Source organism: Saccopteryx leptura, chromosome 3, assembly GCF_036850995.1.
Source record: "Saccopteryx leptura isolate mSacLep1 chromosome 3, mSacLep1_pri_phased_curated, whole genome shotgun sequence".
Classification (NCBI taxonomy): domain Eukaryota; kingdom Metazoa; phylum Chordata; class Mammalia; order Chiroptera; family Emballonuridae; genus Saccopteryx; species Saccopteryx leptura.
The window spans coordinates 248508344-248535412 of record NC_089505.1 but is presented as its reverse complement, the minus strand read 5'-3'; the positions used below and the strand labels follow the sequence as shown (position 1 = coordinate 248535412).

Here is a 27069-nt window from a genome sequence, read left to right as displayed (position 1 = left end):
GTTGCTGTTCCCTTCCCAACCCTCACACTGAGTTCCAGTGTAGCTTAGGAAAGTACCCATGACTGACATGTTGAACTGAAGTCTTCAAACTTGTACGAGCTGATCCTGTATTCTCTAATACAAAAACTGCCCCATGAATTTCCTCTTCCTTTTTGGTAGCAAATAGCTTCTGTCCTCCATGGGAGCAGCTCTCAGCCCAAGTCATCCTGATTGCAAACCATCATGGTCAATACAGTGTGTCCGTAAAGTCATGGTGCACTTTTGACCAGTCACAGGAAAGCAACAAAAGACGATAGAAATGTGAAATCTGCACCAAATAAAAGGAAAACCCTCCCAGTTTCTGTAGGATTATGTGGCAGCATGTGCGCATGCGCAGATGATGACGTAACACCGTGTATAAAGTGGAGCAGCCCATGGCCATGCCAGTCGAGATGTGGATGGTACAGAGGAAAGTTCAGTGTGTTCTGTGGCTTGCTAAATTTGAATCCGTGACCAAAGTGCAACGTGAATATTGGTGGGTTTATAATAAAGCACCACCACATAGGAATAGCATTACTTGGTGGGATAAGCAGTTGAAGGAAACCGGCAGTTTGGTGGAGGAACCCCGTTCTGGTAGGCCATCAGTCAGTGATGAGTCTGTAGAGGCTATACGGGATAGCTACCTAAGGAGCCCTAAAAAAATCTGTGTGTGAGCCCAAATCAAACTGCACTGAATAGGTATGAAACTGGGAGAGTTTTCCTTTTATTTGGTGCAGATTTCACATTTCTATCGTCTTTTGTTGCTTTCCTGTGACTGGTCAAAAGCGCACCATGACTTTACGGACACACTGTAGTTTGTCTATAGAATTAGAGCTTCAGCAAAAACAATAAAGGTGCACAGATCTTTAGTGACACTGAGGATAAGTAGATAATGTTTCTGTGTTGTTTGATTGGTTGTTTAATTAAAGAAAGGAAGCTATTCAGGTTCAGTTTCTCCTTGCTTCCCCCTGAGCCAGCCCCTTACCACTTTAAGACCTTCATTAGTGTTACTTCTTCCTCCAGCCTCATGGGACCAGAGTCGCACGGGACAGGACTGCTATGTCCTCATGGCCAGCTCCCAGGCGGAGATGGAGGAATGGGTTAAATTCCTTAGGAGAGTTGCTGGCACACCCTCTGGAGGTAAGGACCCTGAGGCGTTTCTGGGCAGGTGTACGTAACATCTTAGGGGTGGGGAGGAAGTGGCTCCAGACATGATCTTTCCTTGAACGGTGCTCAAAGAAGATCAGAGGACAACTCTGAAGCCATGCTCATGGTCAAGGCTTTAGCTTTTCTCTCCAGGTGACCTCAGCTGGAATCAGTGAACCCAGGATCTGGGGTAAGGAGGGATTTCTGTGGCCCGTGACCTCCCCAGTAGGGGCAACAAGAAAAGAAGTGACTTGGATGGGACAGCTAAACTCAAAAGTGCCTGCCTCAGTCATCCTGAACAGTAGCAACCTATTACAAAAAAAAAAAAAGAGTAACATGGTCTCACTACCAATTCCCCAGTTCCCAAACAATATTTTTTATTGTGCTAATTCAACTGAGATGAGGTTTTGATTTACTAAAGCTCTATAATATGCTATTCAGCCTGCATAAGCTTAGCTACTACCTTTCTTATTATCCTGGATTGTGAAAATGTTGACATTTTCTGTTCTGTTTTCCCCAGTCCAGTGCTTTAGGCTATCTGCATTCAAGGGTAGTGGATGTTGCCTTATCATGCACCTCTATTGAGTCAAAATATTGCCTGTGTGCTGTAACCAGTATCTGTGTCCCACATGATCCTTGGCTCAGCCTTGCCGCAGGGAACTGCTGCACTCTGTCATATCTACATGGGGATTTCTTCTTTCCCCCTCCCCAAGGCCACTGCCCTGAGAAGCAAGTCAAGCAGAAGTCCTCTAGGCAGGGGAAAGTTCAGGGGACGAGAAAGAAGAGTACAGAACTATTTATTCATTCAAGAAACGGGGTTTGGCTCTGATGTGGCATTTCAGATGTTCTTTAAGCCCCTAATTGAACCCACATATGGATCTCAGGATGAAAAGGCATTTGAAGACAGCTGAGTCCAGTCTTAGTTCCCAGGAAGAGTCAGACATTTGTTCTTCCTGTTTGTAAATCAGGAAGCTTTGGTCTTGAAGAAGTAAATGGTGTATTTGTCCATGGAACCCAGCTGTGAAGGAGCAGGGAACAGGGCTCCTGCCGCTGTAGGTGGCTGTCTTGCACCATAGCAGGTGACACTTGTAAAGTGCCCCTTGGGTCTGCTAGATAGGCAGGGCATGCACCCTCAACCATTGGGAAGTCTCTGAGAATATTGCTGCTGCCTCATTTTAGCCATTTGTGAAAGCTTTCTATGGCTTTTTCCACCCAGAACCTGCCCACTGCTCATGACCTTTACTACTACTGTCCTTGTTGAGGTGCCCTCCTGTCTTGTCTGAATTACAGTGTTTTCAACAGAGCAGCCAGAGTGAACCTGTTAAACCTGTCTGTCATATCAAGGTTCTTCTTCACTCAACACTGTCCAATCGCTCCTTTCTATCTCAGAGGAAACGTCAGAAGCCCTCTAATGACCCAGAGCACGCAGTCTGCCCCCCATTACCTTTGCCCTTGGTTTCCAGAGCCCCCTCTTATGCTCATTTCACTCCAAACTCACCAGCCTCCTTTCTTCTCCAAACACCTTAGAAATGTTTCTGACTCAGGGTCTTCGCACTTGCTGTTTCCTGTGCCTGGAATTCTCTTTTCCCTGGTAGCTGTATGGTTGAGACTCTTGCTTTCTTCAGTTTTTTGCTCTGACATCACCTCAGTGAGCCCGCCCTTGGTCACCTCATTCGGCTTTGAACCCCTTCCCTGCCCAACTCCCAGCCCTCCCGATACCCCTTCCTGCTTTGTTTTCCTTTTGGCGTTTCCCTTCTTCTGACAGGCTAACAATTCTACTCATTTGCTTTGTGCACAGTTGGTCTCCTCTCGCTAGAATGAGTGTCAACTTGGCAAGAATTTTTTCCTCTGTTTTGGGCAGTGCTGTATCCCAGAATCTAAAAGTGCCTGACACAGTAGGTACTCAATAAGAATTTATTAAATAAATGTGCAAAGAAATGGTCCCCTCTTCCCATAGCAACACTATGTTCTACTCTCCTAGGCTCTCCACTTTGTTAAATGACTACCATCTTACCTACAAAATTATTCGGTAAGTGGGTGGCTCCTTCTAGAATGATCTTCCTCCAAGCACATTAATAGTAAGCTTTAGCTAAGTTCTTTAAGATTCATAGACCCCTTAAAATACTCAATAAAATCTCTGGATATTCTTCCCAGAAAAACATTCAGACAAACCAGTTTTGAATTCAACTGCAGTATGTGTTCAGACTCCTGTAGTCCATCTATATGCCCCAAGTAATGAATCACAACTTTAAGTTATAGAAGTCACTTGAGTGACAGTTCTGCAGAGCTAAGGCCTCTTCCTGCCCAACCCCCTTCCTGCCTCCCTTCTCCTCTGATGGGAGAGACAGCTCACATGGACTCCACCGCACATCCGCTGCTTCCCCTTGGCTCCTCCTGCCTTGTGGCTGGCCCTGAGCATTCCTCTCACCTTATCTGATTCAGGAACCATTACCAATGTGGGTGCGTCTGTGTTTCCTACACGTCTGGCTACCAGCTGGGTGTCCTGCAATTTAACTCAGTTCTGACACTATCTACCCCAATATATCATCAGATTTCACAGGTTAAGGGTTCAGGTATACAAGACTTATCTCAAATACAACACACTTCAGATGCCAATCACAAGTCCAGATGATTACTTGTGCTTCTGGATGACTGATTATAGATCAGAGGTTTCCAATGACCTCCTTCTTGGATTTGATTAGGTTGCTAGAGCAGGTCATAGAACTCTGGGTACCAGTTTACTTACTAGATGGCAGTTATTACAAAATGACATAACTCAGAAATAGCAAGGTAGAAGAGATGCATAGGGCAAGGTATGGGAAAAGGGGCGTGGAGCTTCCATGCTCTCTTCAGGAGTTCCTCTCCTCACACCTCCCTGTGTTCACCACCGCCAGAAGTTCTCTGAACCCTGTCCTGTTGGGTTTTTATGGAGGCCTCATAACAAAGGTATGATTGATTAAGTCATTGGCCATTGGCAATTGATTCAACCTCCAGGCCCTCTCTCTTTCCTTGAGTTCTGAGTTTGGAGGGTGGAACTGAAAGTTCTAACCCTCTAATCACATGGTGGTTCCACCAGCAACTAGCCCCCTACCGTTAGGTACTTTCCAAATGACAAAAGATACCTTTGTAACTCTCATACAGGAAATTCCACTAGTTTCAGGAGCTCAGTGCCAGGAAGGAGTCAAAGCCCAAGTATATATGTCTTACTCTCAACCACAATATCACGCGTAGAGACAGTACCTTCCCCAGAAGCTCTGGGTGTAGTTCTAGGCTCTGCCAGTTTCAGTAGGAGAAAGGAAAGAGAGGGGATCACATCTCCACTTCTAGTGACTTGTTGTTCCCAGGTGCAGAGCTATCTGTTCTCTCGGAAATGTTTCCTCCTTTTAGTAAGAGGGCTCTGCCTTCCCTAGGTCCCCACACTGAAGCCTAGTCTCTGTCCTGTCCCCAGAGAGTGGGCAGTTCACACTGCACATTGTTACTCAGTGGGGACCTGCTCTGCCCTCCTCCTCGGGAGGCTGACCATCTGAGGTTGTACTCAGGCCCTCACTCGGGGCATAAACACTGCAACTGTACACAGCTCTGTTTGGCCTGACCAGATCATAGACCCTGGGGTAGGTCCCAGGTGTTAGGCCCCCTTGTGTGCTTGCCAACATTGGGCATAGAGCGCTTAAGTACTGGATTGTTAAATGCCTAGATTTCTTTGCTTCCTCTCATTTTTTAAGTTTTCTGTGTTCTTCAGAGCATGATTTCACAATCTGTAGCACAGTTTAGCTTGCGGGAGTGTGCTGCTCTGTGACTCATTGTTATTCCATGTGTTCTGGTTCTTTCTCTCTAGCTAAACTGAAAATTAGAAGGATTATTTTTCCTTATTTTCACTAATTCTCTCATTCCCCTCCCCACAGATCCTAACATCAGACAGATACAAATTTATTCATTTAGTCAACAAATGTTTCGTGAGCATGTCATAAGCCAAGCACTAGCACCAGTGGTACAACAGTGAGCGAGGGAGACAGACAGATAGAGAGACAGAGAGAAATACAGAGAGTAAAGAAGAGAGAGAAGAAAAAAAAAGACAAAGTCTTTTCTCTCAAGGAGCTCACAGTATAGTAGAAGACACAGAAATTAATTTTAGAAAACTATAAAATTACAACTCTAAAAAGTATCACAAAGGAAAAATTCGTGAGAACATGTGGGGGAAAATTGTGTTTGACAGGAAATTCAGGGAAGTGCTGAATTAGCAATGATTAAGCTTAAATCTGAAGAGCCAATAGAGGCTAACTAAGCAGAAAAAGAGGAAGAGAAAGTGTCTCAGTCAGAGAAATAGCATGTGCAAAGGTCCTGTGACAGAAACAACAGGCTCTGGAGTGAAAGGAAGGTGATAACCATGGAGACAGTCTTGTTAAAGTTGTTCTTCATTCAAAGGTGGCTTGGAAGAGGGTGGTGATGTTGTAAATCAGGGGTCCACAAACTACGGCCCGCGGGCCTCATGCGGCCCCCTGAGGCCATTTATCCTGCCCCCGCCGCACTTCCAGAAGGGAGACCTCTTTCATTGGTGGTCAGTGAGAGGAGCATAGTTCCCATTGAAATACTGGTCAGTTGATTTAAATTTACTTGTTCTTTATTTTAAGTATATGTTTGTTCCTGTTTTGTTTTTTTACTTTAAAATAAGATACGTGCAGTGTGCATAGGGATTTGTTCATAGTTTTTTTTATAGTCTGGCCCTCAACAGTCTGAGAGACAGGAACTGGCCCCCTGTGTAAAAAGTTTGGGGACCCCTGTTGTAGATGAAGAGAAATAAATAGGTTTGTGCAATACAGGTATTTCAGAGGTAATATTGCCCGGACATGAGAGTGAATTCAACACGAAGGAGAATGTGCTATCTAAGATGAGTCCTCTCTTCCTGGCCTGTGAGTGAATAGAGAGATGAATACTTGGTTGGCAGCATCACACTGCCCAGGGCCTTTCTTGGCAATCCTCCCTATTCCTACCTATCAGGGTTCCCCACCCCCACCCCAACCTCCATCTCCCACTCCAGTGATGCCAAGAATCCATTTCAGGTCTCCTGGGCCTGTCTGGTAGGGTTGCTGCACTATTTGCTAAGTCATCTCAACAGGAGGGGGAGAATCATCTCAGTTTATCCAGCAACCCACCTCCAAGACGGTTCTCTCTGAAGGCTTGCCTGAGCCACCTGCAATTGCGAAAGCGTTTCCAGGGAAGGGTGGTCTGGCTTCATCACGCTAAGTGAAATCCTGTGTTCCTGCCAGAGGCTTTGATATATGGGGCAATGCTGCTAAGGGCTTGTGTGAGGAATTTTTTTTAACCCACCTCCATGGTATCCCTGGAGTGGCAGTTGACAATTAGCTGCTAAGTAAAAGGAGGCACTTATTTTTATTGTGGGCCCTGACAGCTTTATGTTCCCTCTTTAAAAGCCAAGAGTCATGTGTGTAAAGGTGAGTGGGGAGGGGAAGTAGTGTGGGAAGGAGGAAGGGAGCGCCTGGGGCAGGTGCCTGCAGATCCCAGCGCTTCTGGGCTGGAGTCAGAACCCGAGCAGTATTTACAAGCATGTGCTGGTCTGAAAGCGAGAGAGGGTGGTTCTTCCAGCCCGGGGAGGAGGAAAGGCTCGAGGCCGGCCCAGCAGAGGCTGTGATTCCGTGCCCTTGCCTGCCTCATACTCCCAGGATGCCGCAGTGGGAAACGGGCTGTGGCTTTCCCTCCCTGGCCCTGCTCTTTGGCTGGAATTTCAGGAAGAAAGCCTGCAAGCTCCGTAAGAAAGGTATTGTTTCCCTATTCTGTGATTCAGTTCTTCCACTAAAAGACACTTTGCCCAGTTCTGTTTAGTCCCTCTCTTGCCAGGGATGGGGAAGCTCCCGGAGCTGCGGGAAGCAGGTCCCAGCGCTTGGTCTGGCCGACAGGGCGGTGCAGAGAGGTAGAGGCAGGAGCGGGAGAGGGGCGGGGCTGGCTCCTCTGGTGACCTGAGGTGCGAAGGGGCACTTGTCCCGAACCCAGGGGTGTTTGGGTAATGATAAGGAAGAGACCAGGTTAGAAAGGAAGCTAATCCTTCCATTTTCATCTCCCCAAACCAACCCTATGTTCCCGGGTTCTTTTAGCAAAACTGGGGAGGAGTCTTCAGAAGCAAAGGCTGGAGGATGGCCTGGGAGCAGAGACTGGGCAGCTCTCCACCACTGTCTCCTAACGCTTGAGACTTGATGGTCTCTGAAATTTCTCCCAGGCAATTTTATTCCACTGACTTTAAATGGAAGGGATTAAATCACTGACTTTAGAATCATAGGGCCAATGCAACCTTGGACACATCTGAGTCTCAGTTTCTCAGCTGTAAAATGGAACAGTAGTATCTACTTCCTATGGTTCTTATGAGGACTGAATGAGAATGCATGTGAAAACACATATGAGTAGTTTGACATAGAACTAGCTTAATTAAATTTGTTAATAATTATTATGACATTATAGCCAGCTAATCAATTAAAATTTGTATCTTTTGAGACAGAAATGCCTCTGTTAATGTTGTCTGGCCAGCCATGAGGAACAACCTCACATGAACAAGTGGCTGGCAGTGGGGAGAAAGATCAGTGAGCAGGTGCGACCTAGGAGGGTGTGGCACAGAAGGAGAAGCCTGGTGTCCTTGGGGTGGAGAATGGTCTTCTTCTTTTTCTTTTGAGAGAGGCAGGAAGAGAGAGAGACAGGAACATCGAGCTGCTCCTGTATGTGCCCTGACAGGGGACTGAACCAGCAACCTCTGAGCTCCAGGATGACGCTCCAGAGCTGTCCAGGCATGGCTTCACTTTTATGGAATTTCTATAGAGACAGAGAGGAAGGGAGAGAGGGGAGGGAAAAGAGAAGCATTTGTTGTTCCACTCAATTGTGCATTCTTTGGTTGCTTCCTGTGTGTGTCCTGACCAAAGATTGAACCTGCAACCTCATTGTTTTAGGATGAAGCTTTTAACCGACTGAGCTAGCCGGCCAGGACTGAGAACAGTCTTTGAGTGTCTCCCACCCCCATCTTCTGTCTTCCTCTTTCACTAGATTCTTTTTCAGTTTCATTGGTTCATCTCAGTTCATCTGTGTCCCTGATCTAGGCTATTTCATGTTCATCCAGGATCAGAGGGTGGCAATCGGAACCTAGAAGTCAGAGGCAGGTCGGACTCAGGATTGGGTCTCTGTAGTTCCAGGATGTTTTGTACTCCAAACTCCGCATATGCAATCTGAGATGAAGAGTGACGAAGCCCAACCTAGACAAACAAAAAAGGGTATACGAAGGGACCCTTTTTTTATGTAAGAAGGGACCCCGTTGGGCCCAATGTCTCTAGAGCTTGCAGTGGTTATGTCTTGTTGGAGAGAATAGCTTTGGCTGAGTTGCAGGCTAGAGATGTAAAGTTTGGTATGGGTGGTATTAAAGCTGCGAGACTACGATGTGTATGTGTAGTAAGTAAAGAAAAGCTGGAACACTCTGACATTTAGAGGACAAGGAGAAAAGAAGGCGTCACCAGAGGAGGCTGAAAAGGAGCAGCCAATGATAAATGGAGAACTGAGAGAATGGTGGGCCGCAAGCCGTGTGAAAATGTATCTCAGGAAGGAGGGTGATTTGCTGTGTCACATGTAGCTGATAGAGTAATTAACATGAAGACAAAGAATGTGACCCTAGGATCTGAAAATGTGAATGAGGCCATTGATCTTGACAAGTACAAGTATGAAGAAATGCTAATCAGTGTGTTCTTGGGAGAGACAAGGCTGAGGACAGGGGGGATTGGAGATGACAGGTAGTAGCAGCTTGGTGAGGACTGGTCCATCACAGGCCAGGCTCTGTGCCAAGAGACAAAAGTAGATGATGAGCCAGACAGTCTGTCGGCCTTGAGGAGCCCACAGTCCAGTGGAAGAGAGAGATGTTTAAATAAATCATTGTAAGTGATTGAATAGTGGTACATACAGGGAGCCCTAGGAGCACAGAGGGGAGTGATCAAGTCCCTCTGAGGAGGAGACAGCTGAACTCAGGCTGCAGGAAGATCAGGTTTCTAGGTGGGGAGAAGGAGGCAGGACCTTCACTCCAGAGTTTCCAAGAGCAAAGACTGTTGTTTTTCATTCTTCATAGCATAGTCTCCAGCTCCCAAAGAGGCTGGCCCACAGCAGATGCTCAGTCTCTATTTGCTGAATGATTTGTGAATTTCAGTGAAAGGAATCTGCAAGAAGAGTTGCATAAGAAACCATTAGAGTACTTTTGAAAGTAGCAGCAAAGATGAAGAAGAGAAACAGTTCAAAGTGTATTTTAGAATGTACTGATCTATCTGGAGGGGTAGAGGGGTATTGCAGATAATTCGAACACTCACACTTTTGCTAATTGGGTTAGTTGTGTGCCAGTACCTTATATTAATAGCTTTGTATCCTCAGTGCCTAGGAAAGTGTCTGGTGCTTGATTGCTGGATCAACTGAATGCTATAGCCTGTGAGGAAAGCTACAGGAGAAGGGGTGATTTATGAATGTTGGGGGCAGGATGAGAGTGAGATTGGAGAAGACACTGGGAGAACTGCCTTTAGATGTTGGACTTATGGAATAAAGGAGAGAGAGAGAGAGAGAGAGAGAGAATGGCAATAAATGATGTGGATAGAGATTTAGTGATGGAGAGAAATCTGGACCAGATATGTGGATTTTGAGTTACCAGTCTGTAGGTGATATCCAAATGTATGGAATTGTATGACCTTTCCCGGGAGAATGACTAGAGCGGGAGAACATCTGAGCTGGAATGGCAGGAAATGACACAGCAGGTAGGGGAAGGGGCATAGTAAAGGAGACCGTAAAGGAGCCTACAGGGATGTAGGAATAAAATGAGAGTGGATGGGTTTGTAGTCTCATGGAGAGAAAGTTTTGAGGAGGAAGAAGAATCAACACCATTAGAATCTTCAATGAAGACCAGACTAAACATAGGTCAGATTTGATTTGCCCATTAGGAGGACACTAGAAATTTTATTGAGCAATTTGGGTGGAACGATGCAGTCTGATTAAACCAGATGGAGGTGGGTTGAAAGATTGAGGAGTGAATGCTAAGGGAAGAAGTCAAGGCTGTGAGAGTGAAAGATTCTTTCAAGAAGTAGATACATTTTTAGTTAAGTATATTGGCAAACAGAAGAAAGGAGAGTATCGGTTGTTTGAGACCTAGGGTGGGAGATTTGTCTTTAATAAAACGGCAAATACTTAGACTCATGTGGACTCTTTAAATTGAAGGAGAAAATTTTAAGATAAAAAAGAGGAGTGAAATCCTGGAAGAGGTGAAAAGGGAAGGAACCCATAGTTCAAGAAAACATCATCTTAGATGAAAGCACAGGGTCCTTTCCTTCCTCTGGGAGAGAGAGGCAGACTGACGGAAGGATGGGAGGCAGCGGCTGGAAACGAGGGAGATCACTCATGATATCTTCATTTTGGGGAACTAAGGGAAAGGGGAGACAAGGTTACCTGCTGAGACAGAGAGGAGAGGGAATGGTGGTGAGCTCAGGGGAATGGTGAAGTTTTGGAACCAAGATCCTACTGAGATTGGAACACAAATTTCCATGATCTGTTAGGCAATGTTCCCTCATGGCTCTCAGTGGCTGAGGAAGGCGTGGAGACAGTAGTGGAGATGGGCAAAGCGGAGATGATGGAGAGAAGAGGGGATCTGGGAAATGATGGTATTGGGGAGTGACACTGAAGTGACTGACAGGGAAGTGTGGGAGGGAGAGAGAAGGAACACAGGACAAGGCTGGTAGATTCGGGGAGGAGGAACGTCAGAGGACCCTCGGTGTAGAGGGGAATAAGAAGGAGCTTGATTCCAGACCAGCTGCAGAATGGAGCTTCTGCCTGGGGACCTCAGAAATGCAGCTCACATTTGACAGTCCTGACTTCTCTACCGTACATTATCTTACTGTGTTTGGGAGATCTTTTGTTATGGGCCCAGTGGGCCCCTTGAGTTCAAGTCTCAGCTGCACTGAAACACATCCGCCTCTCCCTTTGAAGTGCTCCTCCATAGACCCCTCACAGGGAATTTTACAGATGTCTTGTGGTCTATATTTTAAGTCAGATTATTTCAATTGTTTCCTTCCACTGTGGTGAAAATATCTCTCCAGCTCCTTTCACAGACAAATAGGAATCTAATTCTATACTGTATTGACATTGTCTAATTGTTTTTCATTATTTTGCATGGGGTCCTTTCGTTTTCATAATGTGGTGGTAAGTTAACCGAGCACAGTGCTCCCTCGTCTGGATAGCCCATTCCCTGTGCCAGGGTACTCGACAAATGTTAGCATGAAGCTGGATAGATCTACTGAGCAGATCTCAACTAGTGTTTAAACTAAATAAATGCCAAAATTATCATCAACCATAGAAAGCATTTTCTTGAAGGTGAAATAATTCATTAAGTAATTTGGCAGAATTTGTTGACTCTCTACCTTGTGCCAAGTCCTATGCTAAACTAAAGACTAGAGGTAAAAGAGACCATCCTCATATTTCTAGCACCAGGAAGCCCACAGTCTTACAGAGGATTCTGGGACATACAAATAACTATGGCACAGTGTGGAAGGGATTGAGATATTTGAGAAGGATGCAGGTACCCAGAGTAGGACAGAATCTCTCAGGCTGGGGTCAGGAAAGGCTTAGCACAGGTGACAATATTTGAATCAGGCCAAGGAAGACGAACAGAAGCCCAGTAGGCAGGAAGGGGAGAGATGAACAGGCTGGGCAGTGAGAAGAGATTACCCAAGGGCATGAAGACTCAGGAGCTCTGGGGGCTTTGGGAACACTGGGGTGAGGTGCCTTGGGGGGCATGTCAGGAAGTCAGGCCAGGAAGGTAGTTGGGGGCCAGGCTGAATGGCAAACTAACGCCCCGGGTTTCAAACTTTAGGTACAAAAAATATTTAACCAATCTCACTGAAACCAATAAAACAGACCACAGCCCAGCAGGTCTGGTGGGGACTGGGGAGGATGGAGACCCCCTGTTCAGCTGCACCTAGATCCCATGCCCTGTCTCTCAAGCATGCAATACGGTGAGGGAAGGGCTTCAGAGGAACCCCAGGACTTTGAGGGGTAATCTGAAAAACACTGCTGTGGCAATTTGTGAAGAAGTAGATGCATATTAAAAATGGGGGTGGGGGGGAAGGGGTGTGCTTTCCCTGCCAGGAGCACGCCTGCGTCTTTCCTTCCCCTCTCTAATTCCCCCACAGGTGTCCATCTCCGGAACTCTAAGGTCCCCAGGAGTCTTGCAACCACGGAGCAATGGGCAGCGGCATCTCGTCCCAGGCTAAGCCCCTGAACCTGTCTCCAAGGCCCCCTTCTCTCTGACTTCCCAGAGTGCGCTCACTTCTTTCTCATAAGGTTTCTAAGGAGCCAAACCAGCCCTACTGAGACTCTCTCCTGTTGCTTCTTCTAGTCTAGGCCCTTCCTTGTTTCACTCTCTCCAGCTTTAGTAAACACATTCCCCAAACTAAAAAAAAATACAAAAAAATACAGGGGGAATGTGCTCAGGTTGACAGTGGCTTAGACGGGTAAGAAGCAGGAGAGCTCTGAACATGTTAGAAGAAATGCGGTCACAGGTGAGAGAAGAGGTCACCTCGCCTGGCCTAGGGCAGTGGGCGGGGTTGGAAAGGGCATGGGAGTTCAAGAGCTTGTTCCAGCTCTTTACAGGTGGAATCCACATTAATTAGGGACTGGGTTTAGAGGACCTAGCAGAGAGAGAATCATGGGGGAAAAAAGCAAAGGGCTTTGGGAACTGATGTCCATGGGTTGAAGTGGTCGGTGCCACAGAGCCCCAATTATAACAGAGGGACCCTCAGACAGGGCAGGGGGGAAGCCATGACCTGTCTTCTGAACCTCCAGAATGCAGAGGGCTTGGGGCCTGGTGGGAAAATAGTTAGTAGCCAATGACTATGCTCATTTATAAGCTAATCCTGTTACACTGCTGCGGCGGGGAGTCCAGAGCCAAGTGCTGACAGGGGAGGGAAGAGCTGTCCACACATGCTTTGCTGGAGGCACTGTCATTTGGAACAAGATTTTTGGAAAGCAATTTGCATACCATCAAGTGATGAAAATGTTCAAACCACATGATCTAGTAATTCTACATGTGGGACTTTGCCCTAAGGAAATAGTTCAAAAGAATAAAAAAAACTTATGTTCATCCATCCAAATGTGAAATAATTAATTAAACAATTAATTAGAAGTAACACATTGCAGTATGTATGTTCCAGGAACTCAGCTAGGCGAAATAATTTGCTCTCCATGTGCTAATGTTAATAATGATAAAACGTAGTAAACAACCTAAATTATTAAAAACGCCAGAATGGTTGAATGTACTTTGAGCCATCTATGCACAGACCGTTATGCTTCAATGCCGTGTGACACAGCAGAGTGCTCAAACGACCCGCTTGCCGCTGTGCACATCCCCTTGCACGGACCGCCCGGGCTCGAATTCTGACCGTACCGTGCCCTGGCACCTGCCCTCGGCAACCGCCCATGCCTCTAAGGCTCAGTGTCTTTAACAGTAAGGTGAGTATAACAATCACACCACATCATGGGATTGCTCTCAAGAGTAAACGAGAAAAGATGAAAAGGTGCCGAGCACAATTCTCAGCACGTGAGCACTCAGTAAAGGTGACTCGCTTTTTAAAATATGTAAAAATGTGTGTCAGTAGGAAAAGACGGACAGAGACTGCCCCAATTTCCAGCCCCAAATTTAGAGTCTTGGGAAACATTGTGGTTGATTCATTTCCTCTATTTTGTTTGGTATCATTTCCCTAAAACCTTTAAGGTCATAGGAACACAGAAAATCAAGAAATAAGCAAAGCACTCAGACCTGTCAGCAGAAGTCAGTGATGAGCGGGTCCTGTTTTTCTCTTCCCAGCGGTGTTTGGCCAGCGTTTAAATGAGACCGTGGCCTATGAGCAGAAGTTTGGCCCACACCTGGTGCCCATCCTCGTGGAGAAGTGTGCTGAGTTTATCCGCGAACACGGCCTGAATGAAGAGGGCATCTTCCGACTGCCCGGACAGGACAACCTAGTGAAGCAGCTCAGAGATGCTTTTGACGCAGGGGAGAGGCCCTCCTTTGACAGGTGCACTGTCTTCCCCTTACCCGCCCCTCTCCCTTACTAAGAGGACCTCCCTCTTCCCGCTGAGCTGTGGGACTCACACAGACACTTCCTAGAGCTCTGGCTCACAGCACAAGGAGCCTTTTGTTTCTCTCATAATTTAGAATTTGGGAGCCTGGAGCCCAATTAGGAGAATGTGGTGATCGATTACCTGAGAGATGAAGTGAACTAGAATAGAGTCGGGAGATGTTCAGGATGTAGGAGGATGGGAAGTGTGGGGTGGGGGAGAAGGCAGGGTCCTAGCTCCAGGCCCAGCCCTTGGAGCAGGCAAAGACCATGGAGCTGAGTTGGCCACACAGCAGACTTGGGTGGTGGAGAATACACCATGTCTAGACGCAAGGGCCCCGATGGTCTTCCTCAGCTTTCCTAGAGTGGTCAGAGCCATGTGTCAATGTGGGGAAGCACAGCACTAGCCAACTCTAAACCTAGTCCTGAGCCATTCCGGAGGGAGTACATACTGACAGGTTGGCAGCCTGCTGCTTTCCAAATCTCCTCCGTGGAGGACGCCCAGCCCGGTTTGGAGCAGATCAGTTGTAGGGATGATTCTCACCACCATCCCCCTCCGGCCCCACCTCCTCCAGCCTCCCAGCCAAGGCTTTCTTGTCTGCCATGCTCAGCTAGTACAGCCACAGCCCTGACGCTGCATGTGCTCTGCCTATTGTGTAATATTTGCCTTGGTTGCCTGTGTGCACTTGTCCTGCTGGCAAGAAAAAAACCATTGTTCTTTCCAAATCAGCAGCCCGTACACCAAGATTTAGCAAGAAGGGCCTGTACACTATCTAGCTTCCAAAGGTTGAAATTCCTTTCTTTCAAGTTCATTTCGGACTGAGGAGCAGGGCTGACCCTGGGTAAAGGGCGGACGGCTGGGTGCCATGCTGTGAAGACAGTCTCACTGCTCACCTCTCGCTCTTACATTGACCATTCTCCCTCCGAAGCATCTCCAAGGCCCATCTGTTCCCACTCTCATAATGATTGTCTTAGTTTGGACCATCATAGGTCTGTCTTTGCTGCCCTTGGCATGTAGTAGGTTAATTTAGCAAGGGTGCTCTATTTTCACAGGAAGGCAATGGGTGGAGTTGTTGCTACAACTATAGCAGATTATGGGCGTGAAATTTAAGGACCTTTCAGCAGCACCATAGACTGCTTCTCATTATCAGCCTCCTGTTCAATTAAGCTTGACACCTTTATATTCAGTTTTCTTTTTATGTTTTTAACTAGCTTTGAGTTGATCAAAAGATACAAGTGGGTTGTTGCAAAAGCAATGTGAAGTCAGCCAAGAGGAATGGAGGTGATTTCAGGGGTTTGCCAAATACCTGCCCTGGGCTGGGGCTTAATGCCTCTATAAAATCTGCGTGGGTGGTCGAGTCAAAGTCTTTGATGCAAGACATATTTGGGGCTGGAAGGAAGAATATTGTCGTGCATCTCCACCGCCAGAACTGAGGGGCTCACACATCCAGGGATGGGAAGGTTCCTCAGGCTCTTCCCAGGACTGACTCCTGGGTCCACATGACTCTTGCAGGTACTCATCTAGACCCTCTCCGTTGGTCATATGTGCAGTTTCACCATAAGTTCCCCAAAATTGCTTCACTAGAATGAAGAAGAACAAAGGTGCTCTAATTTGGTAGATTCTAGTACAGGTGTGTCTGGCTCTCACTAAAGGTATAAATCTGATCTTAAAAATCTGTCCAATCTCTACTAGGCTGGATACAGCCCGGCCACAAAGCTGATACAATTTCCATAGCTATTAGTTCTATGAGAAACACACAGAGATGTGCTGCATTATAAGATCAGTGCTTTAGGAAAGGTTGGACAGAGCCATCTGAGGGGCCTTGGCTAATCTCTGGTGAACCAGAGGTTAAATTCAGAAGCTACCTGGCTCCTGACTTGCTCTTAGCCCTTGATTTAGAAAATTATTTAAGGATGTTCCATCAGGTTGCAGGAACAGCAAACTCAGGAAACACCATGCTGGAAAGGTAGACTATAACAATGATATCTAAGTCAGCCCTGTCCCAGCAGGGCACAGATATTAAATAAAAAATGTACAGAAATAACCATCTGATTTTCATTGAGTTAAGTGCTAAAAATAAAAAATAGATGGTACTATGAGAATTTAGAATGGGGCTTTTGACATGGTCTGGTGGGTTTAGGAAGGTTCCCAAGAAAGTGGCATTTAAGCTGAGACACAATAAAGACGCATGAGGAGTTAGCCAGGCGAAATAGTTATCATTCCCTGGTCAAATGAATCGGGCAGCTTTCTGTGGATTTGTCTTTTGAGATGATTTATATAGCTAACCGTGTTGTTTGACTATTCCTTTGAAGTATCTATACTGTCATCTATGCTGTTTTCGCGTTTCAAATTCCTGTTTTCTAAACTTGTCACGGGTGTGTTTTGAGTGCTGGGGGCTGTGCCCGGCGGGGACAGTGCGTGGAGGATGAAACCCCGGAGGCAGGAGGCTAGAGAGGAAGCTGAGCAGAACCCTGGCAAAGAAACATCGTCTTTCTGAAAGTGTAAAGTGGAAGGAAGGGAGGGGCACAGAGGGATTCATGTGACATTTGATAATAGAATTGAGGGAATTTGGGAGATCAATTGGATGTATGGTGAGGGAGAGACTCCAACCAAATTGAAGACCATGGATGCTGATTAGGATGCTGATGGTCTGTGATGCAGGGGCATTAGGAGAATGCCACTCCTGCAAGGTGTCAACTGGTTGTCTTTCTGCCACTTTCTTGGGAACTTATTGTGTATTTTGACAAGAGGGCTTTGCCCAGGATATTTTTGGCGGTGGCTCAGCAGGGGCATCTTCCCCAAGAATCCTCACCCCTTGGTTTCCTGAGGGCAGCCATCGAGCAGAGACCTGTGCCGGCGGAGGTGTGGACTTCACAGGCTCTGACGGGGAGTCTTTCAGAAGACCACTCCTACCAGTGGTGTCAAAAATCATTTAAAAAATATTTACACAAAATGCCAAGACAGCGCTTTCTAGTCTAGTCCTGGTGTTCTTGTTTCTGTCGCCTCCCTTCTTCTCCTCCTAACTGTCCCATCTCTCATCCAGGAGGTATTTCCACCCAGCAGGTTTGGTTCTATATTCCCAACTGCTGAGACACTCATTATCTGAACCTCTTATTACAGCTTTCAAAATCCTACCAGGACTGTCTTTTAAGAACACCACTTTTTCTTGATATAAAATAAATCAATATTTCTTTACTAATGATCTTCAAGTATATGGTCAATTCAGACTCATTTTCCCTATGGAATAAATGCACAGCTCCATAAACCAGGGGTCAGCAGACCGTTTTTAAAGGGCCACCTGTGAAATGTTTATGTTATGTGGGCTCGACCGTCTCTGCTGCAGCTACTCCATCTCTGTTCTTTTCCCAACGCAGCCGAAACTACACAAAAACGAGCGTAGCTGTGTTCCTGTAGCGTTCATTCATGGATGCTGAAATTCAAATTTCATATGCTTTTCACATGCCATGAAATCTTCTTCTGAGTTATTTCCCCAATCATTTAAAAATGTAAAATCCATTCTTAGCCAGCTGGCTGTACAAATATAGGAACTGGGCCAGATTTGGCTCCTGGGTCATGGTGTGTCCACCCTTACTGTAAACCAGAGAAGCTGAAGAGCCTGGGTCTCTGTCTACTAATCAAGTGATCAGATGAACGATGTCTCAGTTCTTGCAGCAGGGTCTCCTGCCTACACCCTCTCTGCTGATATGCATGCCGCGTGCCCCATGCTGCTGTAACTCCTTGTCACTCTACAGATCTTGTCTGAAGAGTCTGCTGTGGCTCCTCAACTCTACATTAAACGATTAAACGTCTTTCCACATTTCCATACGATCCCATGTCCTGGACTCCCTTGTCGTGGTACTAACCACACAGTATTGTAATGACTAGGTCACCAGCTCTGAGGGTGGCTCAATGAGACCAGGGGTCCTGTATGTCCTTTGGGTTCACTGCTGACATAATATCTTGCACCTGGTAGTTTCTTTCGATGTTTGTGAATTGAATTAATGATTGCATAAGTATAAGTATCTGAATGAATCCCAGAACTATTTTAAGGCTCTGAAGGATCAAATAGATCAGTGGACCATGGATATAAAGCAGATATCACATGAAAAGTGAGATGCTAAATACAGAATAAATTGTGAGATGCTAAGTGACTTGGAGGAAGAAGAAAGCAATGAAGATTAAACTGTTGAAGGTTTAATGAGAAAGCAGACCTTGAACTTTCCTTTGAGGCAGTTGGGTAGAACAGATAAAGGAAAAAGTGTGGGGGTTATTATTTCATAAAAGCAATTGGTTGAATGTACCTTTATTAGACTCTGCTCCTCCAAAAAGCTCCCCTTTGAAACCTGGGATTCTATTTAGTGGATCACCAGGGGGGAGGCGTGGAGACTTCGGGAGTTTTGCTTTCAAAGGGCGTTGCTCATTTTCTTCCAGAGATACAGATGTGCACACGGTGGCCTCCCTGTTAAAGCTCTACCTCCGAGACCTTCCAGAGCCGGTGGTTCCCTGGAGCCAGTATGATGGGTTCCTGCTCTGTGGGCAGCTCATGAATGCAGATGAGGCCAAGGTTGGTATCTCATTGGCGTTAGGTGTCTTGCTTGGAAAGAAGGTGGTGGTTATTGAGCACACTACAACAACAGTTCTGGGGATCCATACCTTTTGTTGAGATACTTGGTCCAACTGGAACTTCCTTGGCAACAAGAGGCAAACAAAGCCAACCTGAGTGACCGCCTTCATGGGATGTAATAACCCAATAAAGAATTGGACCATAATCAAACACCCACAAGTCACTTTAAAATTAGTAAAAGAAGGAGGATGCATCTGCAAAGAGTTTAACGCAACATGGCCTTGTTGAGACTCCCTGGGACACAAGGTCAGGCTGACTAGCTGGGAAAGCAGGTGAGAGGTCAGAATGTACGAGCTTCATGATGACCACGACTGTCAAACAAGGCCATACGAAGAACGCATGTGCCAGAGAGAAGGAGGACAGGGAGCTTTTCTTCGTTCTTTCAGCCTCAGCTGCCTGTATGTACTATAGTTCCCTGTGGTAGCTCCTCTTCTCATAGTTTCGTTGTATTTTTCAATAACTTTTTGTTTTAAAATAACTATAAATTCACAAAAGTTGCAACAAAAAAAAAAGATAGTATGGAGAGGCTTATCTTTTTGTTTGTTTCTTATCATGCTCTCTCCCGGTGCTACCCTGAGGCCAGGATTGTTCAACAACTCATTCTCAGAATAATTGTTTGCTTAATAAATGCTTGAGACGCAACACTCCAGTAACACCCAAGCGCTACTTCTACACAGACACACCCATTATGTTCCAGGTTCTCACCGCTGGCGAGCGAGCAGGCTCATTTACTGGTGTTCAAATCTCTTTCCAGGCTCAGCAGGAGTTGATGAAGCAGCTTTCTCTCCTTCCTCGAGACAACTACAGCCTCCTGAGCTACACTTGCAGGTAAGGTTCCCCTGGTATCAGCCTCAGAGTTTTCAGTCCCGTCAGCAGGAAGTCACTGGATCGAGAAGAAAGAGTGTCTCTGTGAACTCAGAGATTCTTGTTCAGACCTTCAGAAGGTCAACTCTGCATAGCTCCTACATAGTTTCCTGTATCTACAAGATAATTTAAAGGATCCCCTGAAAATCTGATCGGCACATAAAATGTACATGCTTCCTCCTCAGACCTTCCCTAGTTCTGCCCAGTCCTGGGGCATGCAGTAGAACCCAGAATCTTTATAATGTTTCTAGAAGGATCTCCCATCTTCAACTTAGTGCCCCAGGGACATGCACTCCAGGCCACCCTTTCAGCTCCCCCTCCTGAGGACCTGCTGTGTGCCACCTCTGGGGCAGTGTGCAGCATGTGCATGGACCCAGGTCTGGCCGAGTTGGGAGCCTGAATCTCCATGCTAGACAGGGCTAAAAGTCATATTAACTTCTAAAAAATAATTTGTTTTTGTTTCCACATTACAAAAAGTGATATGTGCTTGATTTGAAAATCAGGAAAATGCAACATTCTTTTAATAAGAAATAAAAGGCCCTCACTGGTTAGCTCAGTGGTGAAACATCAGCCCAGCAGGTAGATGTCCTGGGTTCGATTCCTGGTCAGGGCACACAGGAGAAGTGACCGCCTGCTTCTCCCCTTTCCTTCTTCCCTTCCTGTAGCCATGGCTCGAAGGGTTCGAGCAAAGTTGGCCCCGAGCACTAAGGATGGCCAGGCCTCGCCTCAGGCGCTAAAAAAATGACTCTGTTGTGGAGCAATGGAGTAGCGGCCCAGACAGGCAGAGTATCTATTGTCTGGTTTGGGTGGATCCCGGTCAGGGTGCATGTGGGAGTCTGTCTCTGCCTCCCTGCCTCTCACTTAATAAAATAAATAAATAAGAAATAAAAATTATTTACAATCTACTCCTGTAACAAAAATCACCATTAACTCTTGGGCTTTTTCCTTCTGGATGTTTCTGTGATAGATTTTTACAGAGATCAATACAAATGTACTGAAACAATTTTTATACCAAATTTGAATTATATATCTGTAATATACACACACACACACACACATACATTTGTATTCTACTTTCTTTTTTGGCTTAATGCTCCACTGTGAGGATTTTCCTATGTTATAAAATAAGATTATAAATAACTTCATGATATTCCATCACGTTTCCTCATTTGAACATCAGCATTAATTTGATAATTTCTCAGTATTTGGAATTTTTTGTTGTGTCAGCCTAGTCATTTAAAAATGGTTTTTAGAAAAAGTATTTAGAAATTCCTTTGTTGATCTGTTTAGTTTTTAATTGAGAATCTGAGAACTGTATGCCTCAAATGGGTAGGATTATAGTAGCAATTAATTGTTACTTTTGTTAACTAGTGAGCACCTGCTGAGAATTTGTGATGCATGGTGCTGTACTCAGAGGATGAGAGCAAGGGGGCGCTGTTGATTCCCAACTCTGTGATTTTTCCTCTCTAGAGACCTGGGTGGGATGGGTGCGGAGAGCCTGGGATAGAAGCTTATAAAAGCAGGACAAGGGGCAGCCAAATATCCATTTTGGTCCTTATAGTCTCCTTTTAGCTCCCTGAACTGGATCCTGCCTTCTACCAATGACTCCCCTCCCTGCACCCAACCCAAGCCCACCATTGCAGCTGGGCAGGACCCTCCTGCTTTCTATTCTTCCTTGATCTTGAATCTTTCAGGGTGAAGCTAAACTCTTGTGGGAAGAGCAGGCTGATCCCATTCCTGAGGTCAGGAGGAGAGTTGGGATCCCTCTGAGATCTCATTGGTACCGGGAAGTACTTTCTTCTGGCAACTTCCTATTTCCTACTCGGGGATTTCCTGGCTGTCCACAGGTTCCTACATGAAATCCAGCTGAACTGTGCTGTTAACAAGATGAGCGTGGAAAATCTGGCTACTGTGATTGGAGTGAACCTCATCAGGTCAAAGGTAGAAGACCCTGCTGTGATTATGAGAGGTACGCTGGTCCTGTGGTAAGGCAGACACAGAGGAACTAACATCAGTGACAACTCTAGCCTTATGTTTTAGCCAGACGTGGATTAAAGTCGGTAGAGGCCCGGAGAACAGAAGAAAATATTGGGCCCCTTAAAAAGAGAGAGAGGTAGGGAGAATAAAAATACATGTTAACCATATTTTTAAATAAATAAAAAATATTATGTACTATTAATGTTAAAATTGCACATATGAAACCAAACTTGGTGTCATTAGAAAAACTGTAAAGTTGTGGTCCTGCGGGGCCCTGCAGAAGTCGGGGCCCAGGGCACGTGCCCATTGCGGCCACCGTTAAATCCACCTCTGGTTTTAGCACTGATCTGCACCTTGCCATGAATTTTCAGCTGATTATCTTGTCTGAACTGTGAAGTAGGCAGGTCAGGAATTATTTCCATTTTCCAGATCACAGCAGAGGTTAAAGATTTACCTAATGGTTACACAGTAAGGCCATCATGAAAACAGCTAGTGTTTCTTAATCTACTATTGTTTAAATACCTATAGCCAAAGAGAACAAACAAGTTTCATTATATAAGTCAACTCACGAAAAGGCTACTTGTAAAGCTATGTTGAAAAGGCTTCTGAGGCTGTCTTAGATCAGTGAGCAAAAGTCCTGCCAGAGAACCAGAGAATACTGGTGTCTCATGGATTTAGGGAAGCGATATGTGGGACACGTATTCACTATGGGTGCAATAAGAAATTGGATGTCATACTGAAAACCACGTTAGTTTTTGTTTGTTTTTTTTTCTGTTCGGTTGCTAGTTTCCTCATTTAAGACTGATCTGGTGGCGTGTAGGCTGAAAATAACCTTTTTCTACCTTAATCCATATCCTTCTTCTACTCCATCTCTTTTACCACAATCTCTTATCCTAAGCAATGAAGAAGGTTCATAGGAGGAACAAAATGAGGTCCTTTAGGGGTCCCTGTGGTTTCAGAGCTACTTTTGGAGACATCCCCTGGATAGAGACCCTTGAGGACTGCCTGCTCCTGCCCCACAGTCCAGCACTGCAGATACCTTTTTTCTTTCAGGGACGCCTCAAATCCAAAGAGTGATGACCATGATGATCAGAGATCATGAAGTCCTCTTCCCCAAGTCCAAAGATGCACCCTTGTCACCCCCAGCCCCCCAAAATGACCCCAAGAAGCCTCCGGTGGCTCGAAGCTCTGTGGGCTGGGATGCCTCTGAAGACGCCCCGGTTTCTAGGACAGACAGCTTCAGCACCATGGTAAGGTGCAGCGATCCTTCCTCCTGCCCCCTGACTCTTCCTTCCACCCAGGCCATTTCGGGTAGGAGCTGCTCTGGGGGGCAGCTTGGGGAGTTTGGATGATGCTGTGGCCGTGGGCACGGCTGGCACAGACTCATCTGAATGCATCTTGAAAGCTTGGACTCTCTTTCAAAATCTACTCTCTGTTTGCATCCTGGAGGTAGAATTAGTGATCTGTGTGCCAATCAGCAGATGAATAAGCAGTGGGTCTCTTCACCGAAGCCGCTCCTTAGGAAAAACACTTTAAAACAAAATCTAGGGAAGTTCAATGGGGAAAAAGATATACCACCTTATAAATGCTTTAGTGAGGGTTGTTGAGAATTCTGGCTCAAAGTCCAGATAGAACTGGTTTCCTGCTAACCCATGAAACGTGATTTCTTTCTCAGAGGATGTGATGTGTTCGTGTAATATTTCTCATTCCCTGATAAGCTGTCTCAGCAATGTCAACCCCCTCATTTGTACTAAGGGGCTAGGGCTCACGTTCCCAATGTCAGAAAACTCTGCAGACTCTGAGATTTAGATTATTTGAGGGCAATGATTTATAAAGGTCAAATATTTTTATATATTTATAGAAACAATTTTTCTTAAAAAAAAATAAAAGAACATGTGAACTTTATATAGTAGCCTAATTCTTTATGTGTGACCAATACATGAATTTAAAATTTGGGGTTGACCAGGTATTATAAGTTACCTGTAGTACTTTTAACCCTGAGAATGATTAAGAAAGGGGAAAAAAGTAGGCAGTAGTAGGGCTAGTGATATTTTTTAGGTGCTATCTGGACACAATGCATTTTACTAACACTCAAAAATGAATATTTAGGCCCTGGCCTGTTGGCTCAGCGGTAGAGCGTCGGCCTGGCGTGCGAGGGACCCGGGTTCAATTCCCGGCCAGGGCACATAGGAGAAGCGCCCATTTGCTTCTTCACCCCCACCCCCTCCTTCCTCTCTGTCTCTCTCTTCCCCTCCCGCAGCCAAGGCTCCATTGGAGCAAAGATGGCCCAGGCGCTGGGGATGGCTCCTTGGCCTCTGCCCCAGGCGCTAGAGTGGCTCTGGTCACAGCAGAGCGACGCCCCGGAGGGGCAGAGCATCGCCCCCTGGTGGGCAGAGCGTCGCCCCTGGTGGGCATGCCGGGTGGATCCCGGTCGGGCGCATGTGGGAGTCTGTCTGACTGTCTCTCCCCGTTTCTAGCTTCAGAAAAATACACACACACAAAAAAAATTTAGAAATGCTCATGCCTCATATGATGGAATCACTCTGGCCGTCCTTGAAACTAGCCACTGTTATGCTCATTTCATGGGGTCCTGCTGTTGATTTTAACAGTATGGGAAGCTATGGGCAGACATTGTGCTGGGAAGTTTAAATAGATTACCTCTGGAGCCTTCACCATAATTCTGTAGTGCAGAATTTATCACGTATGTTTTTTTATCTGAGGACCTGAATCTCTGGGAGGTTGATGAGATGGCCCAAGGTAGCAGCACTAGAATGTTCCAGAATGAGCTTTAGATCTTATTCTCACCTCAAGACCCAGGTAATTCTGACTCCAGAGGAGGTAGCTAAAGCAATTAATTAGCTGAAAGGGTTAGGAGAGCTTCAGTCCTGGTTTTCTGATTTTAATTTAGGGCTCATTCTCTTTCTTTTTAATTTAACTTAAAAATATATAATATATAAACATGATTGAAAAAAAGAAAAAAAGAAAAAAAAAGAGCTCCACTGAGAATCCTGCTCCCACTTCTATCTCCACCTACTCTATCCTTCCCTGCCTTTATTAGTTTATTTATCTTTCCAGTGTTTTTTTATGAAAATATAACCAGATATGAATGTAAATTGTTATTTACCTCCTTTTACACAAAATGAAACATAATCTCTCCTCTCATGTTCTCTCTGTCTTTACACACACTCACACACACACACACACATACACTCACACTCACACACACACACACTCCACTCTATATCTTGAATTTTCCCACTTAATGTATAGACTGGAGACCTTTCATACCAATACACAGACCGCTAACTCGTTTGACTTCATGTTTTTAGCAGGTCTATAGTGTTCCACTCTGTACTTGTACCATAATCTACTTAACCAGCTCCCATAGATAAACAGGTTGTTTTCATTCGTTGGTACTACAAATAAGGCTGCAATTATAACCTTGATCATGCTTCATTTTGTATGTAGATGTATTTCTGGGCTAAATTCCCAGAACTGGGATGCTGAGTTAGAAGGCAAATAGATTTGTAATGTGTAATTTTTACTAAAATTATCAAATAAATTTTGTGTCATTTTATACTTCTCCCAGCAATGCATAAAATAACCTGTTTTTATACAGTTTCACCAACAGAGGTGTGTTGTAAAATTTGGGGTATTTGGGGGGTGTCCTTTTGATAGGTTAGAACTGATATTCCTGTAATTTTAGTTTGAGTTTCTCCTATTATAAGAGAGTCCAAACACCTTTTCTTCTGTGTAAGGGCCAACTGCATTTTCCTCTATAAACTGTCTTATCTTGTCTTTTGCCCATTGATTGGTCTTTTTCTTCTCAATTTTTACCAACTTTATATATTAGGCAGAATGTGATATGCATTGCAAATATTTTTTGCCAGTTTGTCATTCCTTACTTGATTTAGTAGATAATGATTTCTTTGTTTTAATTTTGTTCTTTTTAGGTTTTTTTTTGGGGGGGGGTCATGCCATATAGTTTCAATTGATCAAACTTTCCTTTCATAGCTTCTGGATTTTGAGTTATAGTTAGAAAAATCCTCCCATTCTAAAGTTATTAAAGACTCCTGGTTTAGGACTCTTTTACCACAAACATACAATGCTTTTTGCCAGTGCTTTACCCTGGAATATGTATTCCTTCAAGTACAATATCCTTTTAGAAAGAAAATGCCAGTTAGATAATCAACTAATGTGACAAATGAAGAGATAGATGGTCTTCTAAGTAAAACTTTCATAGGTGTGCAGCCCAGAGATACCTTCTTTCAAGTCTCTCACTCTTTTCTAGGGAATATGACACATGTGGGGAGAACCCATATAACATTTGTGGCCGTTTTATCCTAGACCAGCGACTCAGAAGCAGCCAGCCCCACTGGACAACAGCCGAGTGACGGGTGTCTAGAAGACAGTAACAAAGCTCCCAAGGAGAAGCCAGGAGATTGGAAGCTGCAGTCACGGAAAAGGACTCAGACACTCCCTAATCGGAAATGTTTCCTGACAGCAGCGTTCCAAGGTGCCAACAGCAGCAAAGTGGAGATCTTCAAAAATGAGTTCTGGTCACCGTCTTCGGAGGTGAAGGCAGGGGAAGGGCATAGGAGAACGATGTCTCAAGGTGTGGCAAATTTTTCTGACTCCCAGAGGACTTCCGCCTATGACAACATCCCTGCCCAGCCAGGGTCCCCTGGGGATGAAACGGGCGCACCCTCTTCCTGCGCCTGTGACTCCAAGAGAGATACTCTTTCCAGCCCAAACTCTGAAACTGGGCTTGGGACAAAGAACTCTGGAGGGGAGGAACTTGAATCTTTGCAAAGGATGGTCCAGGAGCTGCGAAAGGAAATAGAAACACAGAAACAAACGTTTGAGGAACAGATTAAAAGGTCAGTCCCATACAGAGGGGAGCTGCATAGCTTCCATCTTTAGAAACAATAAGGTTGTTCTCATCTGCCCAAGAGGTAACATTATAAACCTCCAGTTTAGAGAATGCAGCAGTTAGGCCTAATAGGGAAAAGGGTAAAGGGCATCATGAGATGACTACATTAGTGAAAATTCTACTCTTTAAATTGATTTCATGAAAAGTTACATAGCTTAAGTAGCTTAATCAACTATTTCCAAATAGTGATTCTTTGAAGATCAACATATCCTAATGAATTAAGAGGAATTTAAACTTTTTTTGTATTAATGTGATTTATCCATTTTGAAAGTACTTACTGAGCACCTATTGTATGGTAGGTAGCATCCCAGATATTGGGCAATAGCACTGAACAAAATAGACAGGAGTCCGATGCTAACAGAGCTTTCCTTCTAGCAGTAACAAC

At 45.2% G+C, this 27069-nt stretch overlaps 1 protein-coding gene across 3 annotated transcripts in view; it reads left to right on the top strand.

Annotated features, from left to right (window-relative positions):
• Positions 1–27069, top strand: part of ARHGAP25 (Rho GTPase activating protein 25) — an 87347-nt gene that overhangs the window by 55573 nt on the left and 4705 nt on the right. For all 3 annotated transcript variants that reach the window (XM_066378090.1, XM_066378089.1, XM_066378088.1), the window contains 7 exons: positions 1042–1158; positions 14036–14243; positions 18718–18850; positions 19665–19738; positions 21622–21743; positions 22805–23001; positions 26099–26631. In XM_066378090.1, coding sequence (XP_066234187.1) covers positions 1042–1158; positions 14036–14243; positions 18718–18850; positions 19665–19738; positions 21622–21743; positions 22805–23001; positions 26099–26631 — 1384 coding nt within the window. The remainder of the gene's footprint in view (positions 1–1041; positions 1159–14035; positions 14244–18717; positions 18851–19664; positions 19739–21621; positions 21744–22804; positions 23002–26098; positions 26632–27069) is intronic.